Below are 14,122 nucleotides of genomic sequence, written 5' to 3'. Positions count from 1 at the left end.
ACTGTTATTTTACGTATTCTGCTTAAAAGCTACAAGAAAGCAGATGGCAGGATAGAATGGGTCAAGCACATGGTATCCTGCCCTGAGTCCTGCCCTGGGTCCTGCCCTGGGCTGGAGCAGTGACAGCTGGTTGTTCATCCACCTGCCTGCCCAGCTGCCACCACACCATGGACTTGCTACTGCTTTGCGCCCCATGCCTGCCTTCACAGTTGTGTCTGCTAAGAAGACCCTCATCATGGCCTGTAACCTTTTTAGATCCGTTTAAGGCCCCTTTCAGCCAGGATCAAGCCAGATTCACCAGATCTGCATCTGGTTTGCCTGATCCCACCCCAGGGCTAATGGCCTGCATTGTCTTGACAGGACAACACAAAGCCAGGGCTGAGCCTTTTTGCCAATGCATACAGGCCCTTAAATGGACAATGGGCTGAACCAGCAGGCATGCTCTTATGAGTTTATGAGCATGAGGAAAATTGCCTTCATAATTTTGTCAGCGTTCCTACCTTGAAAAGCTGTGATGTGACCAACAATCATATATTTTAGTTCAAAATTTAGAGTCTGAATATTCTCCATCCTCTCTCTCCGAACAGCTGCTTGATAGCTTTCTTCCATCTTCTTAGTGCAACAAGTGGGTGCTCTCTGTTGGCAGATTTGTAAACTGGAATCTGCTGCCAAAAGAAAAAGGAGAGAGAGATATATCTTTTTACAAAAACTTATTTAGTAACATCCTCAATAAATACCATCAAATACATTTCTTACAAGCAAAGTAATGGCCTGGCATGATATACTGGAAAAGATTCAACTCATAAGGAACAAATGTTCAAACTGATTGTACACCTCAAGGGCACAACTTCTGACGACAGTTTGACCCTGCCTCAGATAAATTAAGAGAATCCCACATTATTCAGGATCAGTTTTACTGGTGTTTAAAATGGAGCCTGTTTCAGGTACATACATTGTATTTGTTCAGTACAACAGAGATATAATCAACATTATGTTTAGCACTTTAATTTCCAGTGTATATGTCTATATCACACAGAGACTTTTGATCTGGCAAAATTACCCCTTAGATGATAGGGGAGTTGAAGGGAAGAAAACACAATGAAATGCAGGATGATGAGAGATGTACGTTGGTGTTTTTGTGGAATAAAATGTTGTTAAGGTATGCTCTTGTTTAAAAAGGCTTTTATTCATCTTGCTGACATGTTTAGGGAAAAAAACTTCTTCGTGAGCTGCTTCTTCTGTTTATCCTTTTCTGTAGCCAGAGCTTCTAGTGTTGAATCCAATCACTCCTTAGCATGTGTTGAAATGATCATGCAGCTACTCCCACATATCTTTAGTTTTCAGAAATATTTTAAAGATACATGCATTTTGATTTGGCCTCCAGGATTTGGGACAGGCCTCTTGTTCTGCCAACAGCAGCACAACAGTCCTTGTACAGCCAACATTATAGCAAAGGTAGAGGCTTCCATTGTTCCAGAAAATGTACTGGGCCCTTCAGACATTTGTCAGGTCAGCAGCCTCAGACTCTGTGATTTTAGGGACATCAGAAAGGGGGGCAAACATTTATGATGTCACAGAGGAAGGGCAACTGTGACGTTTCAAGGATGTGCCCTTATGATGTCACAGAGGCAACCCCCTATGTAAAAACTGAAAATATGTATGTGCATGTGTGTACATGCACACCATCTCTTCAGCTATTATGTACAATATAAGGATGAGCAGAACAAGTGGAAACACTCTCACAGTGGTGCCAGTTGGGAGTGAGGAGCCATCAAAGACACACACAAGAAACACTCTCCAGTGCTTTTCACACAGATTTTTTTCCTCAGCACAGCAGTTCCCTAAGACTTCAGCCAGCACCCTGATATCTGGCAGCCTTCATTATTTTGGCCCCTCTCATAATAGTGGAATTTGCTTACTGGTTTTTGTTTTTTAACACTAAGCACAGTGCCAAAAAGTGTACCTATGAGCTGCTAGTTCTTACTGGCATCAAAACTGAAATGCTAGTGAAATTTGTTAGAGCAAAGCATCTTGCTCCTTATCCACATGGGTTACCCATTTCATAGGTAAAATTCATATTCTTCAACATATATGCCTTAAATTCAAGTGGTAGGTATCACTGTGAACTGTGATTATAGATTAAAATTTTCCCTTTCAGTCTACAAAATCTGCTATGTGCTCTTTCTAGGTCTGATACAAGGTGGACAACTTATGGTCCTTTAAGTGTTACCTTTTTAAAGTGTTGTTGGACTGCAATTCCCATCAGTCCTAGCTGGGGTAGCTAAATGTGAACGATGATGTGAATTGCAGTCCAATAACAAGGGGCCAAGTTGCTTACTCCAACATGACAGCTCATATTGGAACCCTTTGCCTGTTCTATATCATGAAAACATGACATTTCCGTAGTTGTTGTTAACTGCATATCATGCACTGAGTTTCAGACAACCACTTTTGTTGGAGAAACAGTTAATCTTCACAAGGAAAATTGGGGAGTTGTGGGGGTGGGGGGTGGAATCAACAGTACTGCTAAGATTCCTTGCTCCATTGAATTCCTGAACAAAGACACAGAAAGTTGAGGTGAATGTCTTCAGATACAGAGGCAAAGGGCTGTAAAGATTATGCTTAAATAAAACAGCTCAAATCCTCTGCTTGCCAGGCACTGCCTCACAAAACAGAGAGCATTTAAAGACAAAAAAGAAAGCAAGCCACATTCCCACCGTGATGCCTATAACGCAGTACAAGTATCATACTGTGATCTTGGAAATTTCCCATTCTTCAACATTAGCTTTGAGACAGAATCTTTAATTACAAAAGTCTAATCTAAGCTTTTCTTTCCTTCCCCCCCATCTACTTAACGTTCCTGGCTGCTGATAGTGATGGTTATTACAGTCTTAAAAACCTTTAATAGCTGTAAAAAGAGCATAATAAATTGTTTGCCATCATAGTGTAATGCAAAATCTAGCCCCTCATCAAATAGGGTATAGATCTAGGGATGGGGGGGGGGGGGAGTTCAGACCGCAGGGCAACTGAATGGTGCATTTACCACTGCAAAGAAATGTGTGCCAGATTTCAAGCATTCATTTGCAGGGGTACATCTGTGCACCAGCTTCCCAAACTGCTGGGTCAATGCATCTAATGATCCACTTTTTTTGCAGATCTTTCATTTCAAGGGAGTATAAATGAAACTAACCAAAACAGTGGTGCTGCCAACATGAACAATGACTTTCACAATGATAACTTTCCCAAAGTAGACTCCCATTTCATTATGAACCAGATCTCTCTTTCTCTCTCTTTCTCTCTCTCTCTCTCTTTCACACACACACACACACACACACGCACCCACACACACACACCTCAACACACCAACACACAATCAGTCAGCCCAAATAAGCAATTGCTAGGAAATGTAGTTACATGGAGTACTCAGAATATCAGCTAGATTTTTGTACTGTGGTTCAGGAGTGTGCATTAGAAGCTTCTAGCAGAGAATTCCAAATATCTCAATAGAGTAAAAATCTTAGGATTCTATAGGCTGGAGTTATGGCTATGTAGTGTAAACCAATCATGTATTCAAGTCTTTTACCCCAAGTCCCAAGTCAAGTCTCAAGTGTCTACCTTCAAGTCTCAAATCATGTTTCAAGTCCTTGAAATTGGGAAGCAGACAGGCCAAAAGGAGCACTGAGAGACCACTCTGGTCCCGACTGATCTGGGATCATGGTGACCAGATGGCCCACTCCTGAAGTGGGCCAGTGCTGTGTTCCCAAATGGGCTGCTGGCAGGATCAGCTTTTTGCCGCTCTTTTTTCCGGCAGTGTTGGGCTATCTTAGCCAGTCTCAGAGTGGCTTCTGGAAGCTTCAGAGGTATGTGTCATCTAAATGTCATGTCCCTGAAGTGGCCAGAAGTCACCTTATTTGGCCTGTCTGTTTTGAGGTCTCAAGTTGCATCTCTAGTCTGGGAGCCAATTTTAACAGAACGAAAAGGTGGTGGTGGTGATGTGTGTATTGGGGGTTGGAGTTTTAATAACTAGGCAATCAAGATGTGCACAAAGATGGGCAAAAAAAATCTCACTGGGGAACAGCAAAAGGTGACAGGCTGCTGAGTAGACTTCAAGCCCGTTGCCTGTCTTGTTTGCTGTTTCAGCTGAAGTTAGTCTAGCAAGTCAGTTGCTAAAAATATACAAGTCTTGAGTTGAGTCAAGTCAGTGAATCAATTTTTGCAGAGTCAAGTCCAAATCAAGTCACCGAAGCAACTTTAGTACAAGTCAGTCAATTCAAGTCTACATCATGGGTGTAAACACTCTTAATATCAACACTGAAAATTCCACACAGTCATATTAAAAATCTTCTATCAATTTTTTTAAAAAAATGCTACAAGAAATGTATTGTAATTAACCTTTTGGGTTATTCTTTCACTGGAAACCAGTTACTGGAATATAAGGACCTTTTTTTATCCCAGTCATATCATCAGTCTATCTAGTTATCAGACGGTCTGACAATTGCTCTCCTGGTCTAGATATTATATTCTTTTACATGTCTAGATATTATATTCCGAACCTTCTGCTTGTAAAACACATGGTCAGTAACTGACCTACAACCACAAGCATCCCTTCTTCTCTTCATATGAGATTGGTTCACCTGTAGGTTTGAGAACTTGTCCGAGGTGCATGTGTCATACACTTGTGATCTCTTCTGAGAGTGGTTTTAACAAAAACAACATCTGAAAGGCTGGTCTTCATCAGAACTAGACAAGTTACATGTTTCATAACAATCTGTGATTTTTTGTGAGCCATTAGAACTGAAGTCAGAGACTGAAAAATTAATGCAAAGATAAATTTATTGCTAAATTGCTAAAGTTGCTAAAGGAGATAATTGTGGTTGCTGCTGTTACACTTGCCAGTTTTTTTTAAAAAAGCAGAATCACTTTATTCATTTTCTCAACAAACCATTGGCCTGTAGTACAAAATATATCCCCTCTATCTCCATCCCCTCATTGGTACCTCAGCATCCACAAAAGGGCACAAGGTAGTTGCATACGCCAGTACTTGAACCATGAGGCCACATGTCCATAATTAGAAAAGTAACTAAAAAGTTCCAGTAACACTATGTAAAATGTAGTACTCTGCTCCTTCCCTAATTTACAAAGATAAAGGAATTTGGTGATACTTCTGTTACTGGGTAAAGGAATTAATAACAGGTAGCTAGTCACCTGTCAGAGCCAGTGTGGTGTAACAGTCTGAGCATTGGATTGGATACTGGGAGATCAGGGTTCAGATCCCCACTTGGCCATCAAAAGCCACTGGGTAATCTTATAGGTTTTGTAAGTCAATTCTCTCACCCTCAGAGGAAGGTAAAGGCAAACCCCATCTGAACAAATCTTGTTATGAAAACTCCATGATAGATTTGCCTTAGGGTCACCATAGGTCAGAAATGACTTGAAAGTACACAAAAACAACAACATTGGTCATTTGTAACTATTTGCTTCCAGCTGTGGTTCAGTGTGAATCCAACAGAAGCTTGGATCCAGTTTTGGAGATAAATAAAAAGGCATACTTTCCCTCCCTTGCCCACCTCTGCCTACTGGTGGATGCAGGATATAGAGATGGAAAAAATAAGGAGTACAGTCATGATTGGAGAGAAGCATACTGATTAGAATGAGGAGAAAAGATACCACTAGTCTGGGCCCACAGACATGTGTTAGGCATTTCTGCAGATTTCCCTCCCCTGGCTGCAGTGAGAGTTAAGTTTTTCAATGGTTGTGATACCTCACTATAATGGCAGTGGGAAGGGGCCAGCAGGAAGAATGTTAAGTGCTATTTAGTGCAGGGGAAAAATAATAAAATCCATGACTGTAAGACTGATTATATCTCAGTAAACTGTAGCATTCTGCACAAATATTTGGACATTTTAATGGGAAGCAAACTGAACATGAGTCAACACTACAACACAAAGCCAGATTTAGGCAGCAGCCACAATAATATCACATCCACAATAATTTACATGCTTAAATTTGGAAAGATGTAGTTATTTCCGGTCTCCAAATAACATCCTTCTTCAACAATGGTGGAAAGGACTCAGTTGGAGGAGTACTGGGATGTTAAGGATCTCAGTGGTAAATCCTCTGAGGAAAAAATGCAGGGAATGAGTGTGTTTTGAAAGATTTGACAGGTAGGGGATATATGGATCTTGGATATAGGGCTGAATAGAAATATTTAAATGAATAAATAAGAAAATAAATGTTGCAAATAACACCACTATACTAATTTGGAGAAAGCAACAGCCAGAATCATCCTAGTGATTTACACTGGCATAAGCATGCTGGACTATGTCAATTTATCAAGAACAACAACAACAGTGACAGCAATGCACCATTTCTCCAAAACTGAGTCTCAATGCAGCTTATAAAAACTAAAGCAAATACAGATAAAAAGATATAAGCAACAATCTTTCAAAAAATTAACAGCATTCTTATAAGGCGATTAAATGATCCATAGATGAATGCCAATAAAATGACACACTGTTATAGGTCCTTGCAGTCTGCACAGATGTTTGACAAAGAGGAATCCAAGACCTCCCTGCACAGCCCTGCCTCTTCAACACACATAAAAATTGTTGCCACAAAGGTATATCAGGGTCACATCTGATTGTCGGGAAAGAACAGCCTTTGTCTTCCTAGATCCCCAGTATAACTACACAAGTAAAGTTTTACACCCTGACAGTATCAAATGTGATCTAAATCAACTTTAAAAGCATTGTTACTAGTTACTCTTGAAACATTGGGAAGCGGGATTTTGTAGGATTTGGGTTTTTTTAAAAAAAAATATAAAGTGCACTTTCTTTTAAAAGTATCTCAAATCAATGCCCCCTCCCCCAAAAAACAACACAAAAGGAATCATCTCCTTTAGTAAAACAGTAGTGTCCAGAAGATTAACACATTCATTCTCATGAAAAAAACTGAGAACAGGAAAACAGGACCAAAATTGTCATGCTCTTATATTGTATGTAGTCTTACATAAAAGTCTTCCTCTTACAGAGCTTTTAGAATTTCTTTTGTGAGGTAGTAAATGTGTGAGTGGAGATTTATTGTATAAGATGTTTGCATAGATGTAAAAAGAGTCACATTTTTGTCTCATGCACATTGTACCCAAAGCAAGAATGTGTTGCTTCCATTAATTTGACAGTATTATTTTAGTTGTTTTTACTATTCATATTCTCTCCAACTCTTGTTGTGCCAAGGAAATTGAGAAAAACAGTTATTTTAATGTTGCAGTGTATACCAACAGTAACATTTTCTGTTTCCCAGAAACAGCTTGTCTGTCTTGTGCCATTCTTGTCAGCTTGTCTGTCTTGTGCCATTCTGATCCACATTGCCCAGAATGTATTTCCCCTTCCCTCTACCATATGCACCAGTATTTAAGGACTAATTAACATGATCAGTTTTGTCTTCATGCGTTTCTTCCAGCATTTTCCCAGAGACATGTTAATGAATGAGGATTCTGTGTGAGAATGCAAGTTTTCACTCCACCACAATCATGAGAGTTGTTCCTGAGAAACGAGAGCTTATTCCTGGGGGGGGGGGGGGGGGGGGGATTCATAGATTTAAAACTGCCTCACTGGATCAAACCAAAGTCAACCAGATTCCAGCACTTTGCTGCCAGCTGTGAAACCCATCTGCCTGTTCCTACCCCCAGATTAATTACAATCATAAAGAAAGGCATTTAACTCTGAATTTGAGCTAGGGATTAGCCCCTGAGCCTTTTTCTGAATACCACAATTCAGTTGCTGAATGTTTAAGAAGGAAGATACCCTGCCTTCCTTGCTTAATATATGATCTCACAACAACATTTTGAGATTAAAGACAGGATTTCCAGGTCAACCAAAATGTCTTCCAGGCAGGATGGAACAGATTCAGTTTGGACTCTATAAAATAAATGTCTTCTTAATTTTTAACTAAGGAGATTTTTAAAAATTATAAATTGCTTTGATTCCTGTTGGTGCAGGGTTGGGGAAAGTGTGAATCTCCAGCTGAGGGACTACAGATCCCATCTGCAGCCCTAGTCAGTACACTAAATTGTACAGTACTATGGGAGCTGCACCCAAAAAACATCTAGAGGGTCACATATGCTTCATTACTGTATTAATGAAACTCTGTTTCATACATGAATGTGGCTATGCTTTTATTTGAACTATACAGGTTATCTTCTCTTTGAATCTTCATTATAAAACAAAATTAGAATTAAAGTCCATTAGTTGGCTGATGTTATTTTTCAGAAAATGTGCACATACACCAAGACATTTTGTTGCCTGAGTCAAAAAAAGGTGAGTGTGCATGTACACACAGACAGACAAGTGATTTTGTTAGGCTGTAGACTCTGATTTCCACACTGATTACATAGATTGTTTTCCCACACCTAGGTGCAGCAGGCAGGGGTGACACTGGGGGGGGGGGGGGTGCAGACCATAGCTGGTAACATCCTAAAGGGGAAAATGCCACCACTGCTTCCCAAACATCTGCTTTTGGGAAGAAATGGGCTGCAGAATCTACCTGCATTACTTTAAAATTCTGGATCTCAGAGTAAGAGATGGTATGAGTCGGGCAAGGCTCAGTGGAGAAAGGAGAGGCCCCAGGTGTTTTGGGTTTTTTTAAACATATAATTTAAAAAAAATAATAGTTACAGTGAGCTCTCCATATTCGCTGTGGTTAAGGGTGCAAGATCCCAGTGAAAATAGGAAAACCACAAATAAAATAACACTATGTTATTTATTTGAGAGTACACCCCTCTAGGAATCTCTAGGTCCTCGAGCACAGCTCTGTGGTCAACATCCAATGAAAGGTGACCATAGACTTACACTGGAGGATCTACATGTGCCTAAAGAAATGTTTTTCATAGGAATCTCTACGTCCTCCAGCGTGACTTTATGATCAACCTCTAGAACAGCTGCACTGCAGAATCTAGAGATTTCTAGAGAGAGCTGTTAGAATAAACTTATGCATCATCTTTCCCTTCATTATATAGATAGGGTTTCCTATTTAGGTCCTTCTCCCCTTAAGACTAACTGTCTCTATCTCAAGATTCTAAACTATTAATCTTACAGTTAGTATATGTCTCTAGCCTGGCTGCTGGTCTTAAAATATTTCCATCTTTCCTGATTATATATATATATATATATATATATATATATATATATAGAGAGAGAGAGAGAGAGAGAGTTAGATTAGGATTTAGTTTTTGTGATGTAATTATTTATTATTATTTTTTGAGTAAGTCTTTATTCTTTAGGAAGATAAATTTAAAATAAAAGTCTGAATCACACTTTTGTTGCTCTGCTGATGAAAGCTGAACTCTAAGAAGTTTAACTTTCAAACTTGCATATTTTTGTTTCCCTTTAAAAGGGTTAACACCCTGGGAAACTAAAACTGCACCCCACATTTTTGGGTTATGGGCCCAGAAGCGGGTCAAGTCTACATCCAGAAGGGTTCACATTTTAGACACAGTGAGGTCTCAGAAGAGGTCCCAGATTATTTTTAAACTGCTTCTCCTGAAGATACTGACTTCAAGAAAGAAAGATTTTTCTTCCTACTCAGACAATAGACAATAGCTTCTACTAATCCTAATCCAACAATGATTACAGAAATATTAACTGGGACAAATTATAAAACGTGGTCATGGAAAATGCAAATGTACCTGACTACTATGGGACTATTTAAAGCAATAAAAAGGCAGAGACCCACAGAAGCCTGTAGATCCCAGCATTTCTTACCAAATTCAAGGTTTAACTGTTGCAAATAAATAAATAAAATAAAATAATGGGACAAACTATGGAAAGTATTTAATTCTCCAAGTAATTCTAATCAAACAGCTCTCATGATTCATCTTCTTAACACCAAGTTGCATCATCCTCAATATTTAAATCAGCATATTAATGGATTTATGACAACTTTGTCTGGAATTACAGCAGCTGGAGAATCTTTTCCAGAACACGCAAAACGTGGACTGTTTTTGGCTAGTTGTCCAAAATATTATTCTCCAATAATCAATGCTTTGCAAGATAAAGGAGATATTTCTTTACAAGATGCTACTGCTCAAATTGTTGAATTTCAATATAGGCAGAACTTGATGGAAGACAACTATAATACAAAAACAACAGACAGAGAGTTTTCTGCAGAAGATTTGAAAAAGACTTCTTTTTCTCCTAAATCATAGAATCATAGAGTTGGAAGAGACCACAAGGGCCATCCAGTCCAACCCCCTGTCATGCAGGAAATCCAACTCAAAGCACCCCCGACAGATGGTCATCAAAGCCTCTGCTTAAAGACCTCCAAGGAAGGAGACTCCACTACACTCCGAGGGAGTGTGTTCCACTGTCAAACAGCCCTTACTGTCAGGAAGTTCTTCCTGATGTTGAGGTGGAATCTCTTTTCCTATAGCTTGCATCCATTGTTCTGGGTTCAATTAAATCAAACAATGTTAGCAAGTCAAATCCAAGAGCTGAACTGCAAAAATTGCAAAGTCACGGACTGAATACTAAAAGAAAAGGAACTTTAAGAAAGAAGTTTTTAATCCTAAACAGAAATCTTCCAGTCATGTGGATATCGGTTTGATTCAACAACAATAATTTGAAATTTCTGGTGATAAATCTAAAAATCAAGTTTCATTGATAGTGGAGCAAGTGCTCATTACTTCAAGAACAAAGAATGATTTGTTGCTTTTGATGCAAATGTAACTTTTCCTCTCTATCTTGCTAATGGTCAAAATGTTTTTACACAGGGAAAAGGGACTGCTATTTTGAAAACAAAACTTGGTACTGACAGAATCAAACATTATACATCCCTGATGCTTACTATGTACCAGATTTGCAAACCTCCTTTTACAGTTTGCAAATCACAACATCAAGGGGCAACCGTGTCAGTTTCAGAAAGCAAACCTGTTTTGATTTTCATGATAAAAATGTGATTTTTAGAGCAGATTTGGGATCTCACGGATGTTATCAAATGCAGATTTTGCATTCATCTGTGACCAGTGTGACCATATGTAATCACAAAGACTGTTCATCTTTATGGCATCGCAGATTCACTCATTGATGTATAGAAAATATTAAGAGACAGGCAATTTGAGTTTGCAAGAGACTTTAAGTTCAAAGCATGTTCCAACAATGAAAAATGTGTAGAATGCTTGAAAACAAAGGCCACAAGAGCTTCATATCCTCCAGTTACTGAGACAATCCAACAAGGCATTGGATCTTTTACATGCTGATCTTTCGGGACCAATGAGTCAAAAGTCAGGAGGTAACTTTTATTTTATGATGATTAGTGATGATTTCAGCAGATGTACTTATCTTCTCAGACAAGAGTTAAGCATTTCAAAAATTCAGAGTATTTTAATTAAAACTCTAACAAATTTGGCGACAAACCAAACAGCCTGCACACAGACAATGGCACTGAATTTGTTAATGCTGAATTTGATGAATTTTTAAAGGAACATGGCATTGAGCATCAGACTACACAGACTTATTCTCCAGAACAAAATGGTGTGGCAGAGAGAATGAACATACCTCTTAAGGAGATGGCAGTCACAATATTTTTGGAAGCCAATATGCTTAAACACTATTGCTCTGAAGCCATCATGATTGCAACATACCTATGTAACAGATTGCCAACTAAATCCAAAGATGTAACCCCATTCCAGTTATGGCATGGAATTAAGCCAAAATTAAAACATCTGAAAGTTTTTGGAAGCAAAACATTTATCTATATTCTGAAGCAGAAAAGAAGCAAACTTGACTGCTGAAGTGAAGAGGGAATTTTTGTTGTTTATGCTAGAAATGGTTACAGAATTCCAAATCCAGATGGACGCACAATAAAATTAACAAGTGCTGTTTGTATTGATGAAAGACCACAGCCCAAATCGAATCAAAACCAAGATGTCTATTCAGATTTATTTGCAGAAGAAGAAGACTTCCACCAGCGACCAGAGCACATGGAGTTCTTTCCTTCTCCAGAGGTCTTACATCCAGAAGGGGCTACACCTACAGTGGACCACCACGAGGAGGAACCAGACATCATGCAAGAAGTGGAGCCAGGTATCCAAATCCAGATGAAAAGGTCAGAACACTTCAATAAAAGTATGGCACCTGACAGATTCTCATATCAAGCCACAGAGGAATTAATTCCAAACTCCTCTGATTGGAAGAAGATAAAAGAATACCAAAGACAGATTCTGAGAAGTGGGTGCAAGCTGCTAGTGAGGAAATGCAATCTTTATATAAAAATAAGACACATACTTTATCAGAATTTACAGAAGGTAAAAGAACAATTGGCTGTAGATGGGTCTTGATCACAAAGCTAGATGCAGAAGGGAAGATTCAGAGGTACAGACAATGATAAAATGGGTACATACAAAGGTACATACAGTCCGCCCACATCATATGTGAATGCGCCTTACGCGGCTTCCAGCATACGCTAGATGCCGTGCCGGAAGGTGCAGTGTTGCCCATTGGAAAAGGCAATGGTGTGCGCTGCATGCCACCATGGGCACAAGCCCCATTCACTTGAATGGGGCTTGAGCATCCATGTTTTTTCCCTTACCGGGGGGTGGGGGGGTTGTCTGGAATGGATCCCCTGCATAAAGGAAGGGATGACTGCATTACAAGAAACATTAAAAATTAAACTTCAGTTTAGACCCAAAATTTACTTGTTTGTTTGTTTATGCCATTGGGCCTATTCTTAAGAAACAGAGCCCTCCATCTGTCCGTCTGCCTTGGTCCAGGCCTCAGAGGGAAAGATGAAACTCCAGGACCTCATCCCCTTCCCCACAACCATTCCCTTCTCCTTTTGTGTCGTGTCTTCTTAGATTGTAAGCCTGAAGGCAGGGAATTGTCTAATTAAAAGATTGCATGTACAGTGCTGTGTAAATTTACAGCACTATATAAATAAAGCTTGATGATGATAATAATAATAATAATAATAATAATAATAATAATAATAATAATAATGTTAAACTTGGTGTCTTCCCAGTTAGAAAATAAATGGTGGAGAAATTTATTATATATTATCTCTGCTGCCAGAATCATGATAGCACAATTTTGGAAAAGACAAGATTTACCAGTGATAGGTGACTGGCTTCTTAAATTGTTTGATATGAAAGAGATGAACAAACTAACTTCTTAACTGAACCAGAAAGATATTGAAAGAACAGAGGAGGAATGGTCTCCAATACAGAATTTTTGCAGGAAAATATGGCAGTAATAAAGCAAGTACATAGAGTAAGGAGGAAGGATAAATGGTTACAATTGATCTAAGAGGAACCTGTAATCAGAAATTACCACAGGAAATATATGACAGGGAGATTATATATTAAATAAAATAGAGGGACCATAATGTTAGGAGAACAAGGAAAATGAATTGTAAATATATTAATTTTGAAATTTATGTAATTTACGGATGTGATGACTTAGTTAACTTAGGATTTTACATATATATTCGTATGAAGATTCTTGTTATAAATAATGAATGTATCTCAACTTGTAAAAAAAATTATTTTTTTAAAAAAAAGAAAGGCTTCGGGAAATGAGAGAATAAGTCATATGGCACACATAGTTTTTTCTTTGTACATCTTGCTATTGCTGCCTTCTCCCAATGTTTGCTGCAAGAGGTAGGCCCGTTACAAACAGGCATAAAAGTACACACTGGGTCTGTACTAGGGTTAGTACGGCCCTAACCCTAGTACGGACCGAGTCCGTACAAAATGGTGGTGCCCTATGCACACGGGCACCACCATGACTACGTCACGACCGCACCACCTCTAAACGGGCCCGCGCGGTTGTGATGTAGTGGGGCCGCGTGAGGGCGCCTAGGGCACCCTTTCTGCAGCCCCAGAAGGAGCTCCATTTCGGAGCTCCTTCCAGCTTTGCGTTGCTGGGCGTAGCCTTTACATGGTTGTGCCAGCGACGCAGAGGAAAAAGCGGCCAAGCGACCCCTTTCTCCTCCTCTCCGCCGCCGCCGGGTGTCCTTGGGGCTTAAAGCCCCAAGGACACCCCTTTCCAGGCCGCGGGGAAGCGGCCTTTTGCCGCTTCCCGCGGCCTGGAAAGCGGCAGATTGGGGCCTCGGAGGCTTCCGTTGTGGCAGC

The 14,122-nt window shown here is 39.6% G+C and overlaps 1 protein-coding gene across 1 annotated transcript in view; it reads right to left on the bottom strand.

The window, feature by feature from the left end:
* LOC149318247 (glypican-5-like) overlaps positions 1-14,122 on the bottom strand; it is a 514,926-nt gene that overhangs the window by 465,771 nt on the left and 35,033 nt on the right. Inside the window, exon 2 of the mRNA XM_089508317.1 lies at positions 501-665. Coding sequence (XP_089364443.1) covers positions 501-665 — 165 coding nt within the window. The remainder of the gene's footprint in view (positions 1-500; positions 666-14,122) is intronic.

Source organism: Sceloporus occidentalis, unplaced genomic scaffold (genome assembly GCF_023333645.1).
Source record: "Sceloporus occidentalis isolate IW3139 unplaced genomic scaffold, rSceOcc1.0.p SCAF_2, whole genome shotgun sequence".
Classification (NCBI taxonomy): domain Eukaryota; kingdom Metazoa; phylum Chordata; class Lepidosauria; order Squamata; family Phrynosomatidae; genus Sceloporus; species Sceloporus occidentalis.
This window is presented reverse-complemented; position numbering and strand designations above follow the sequence as displayed.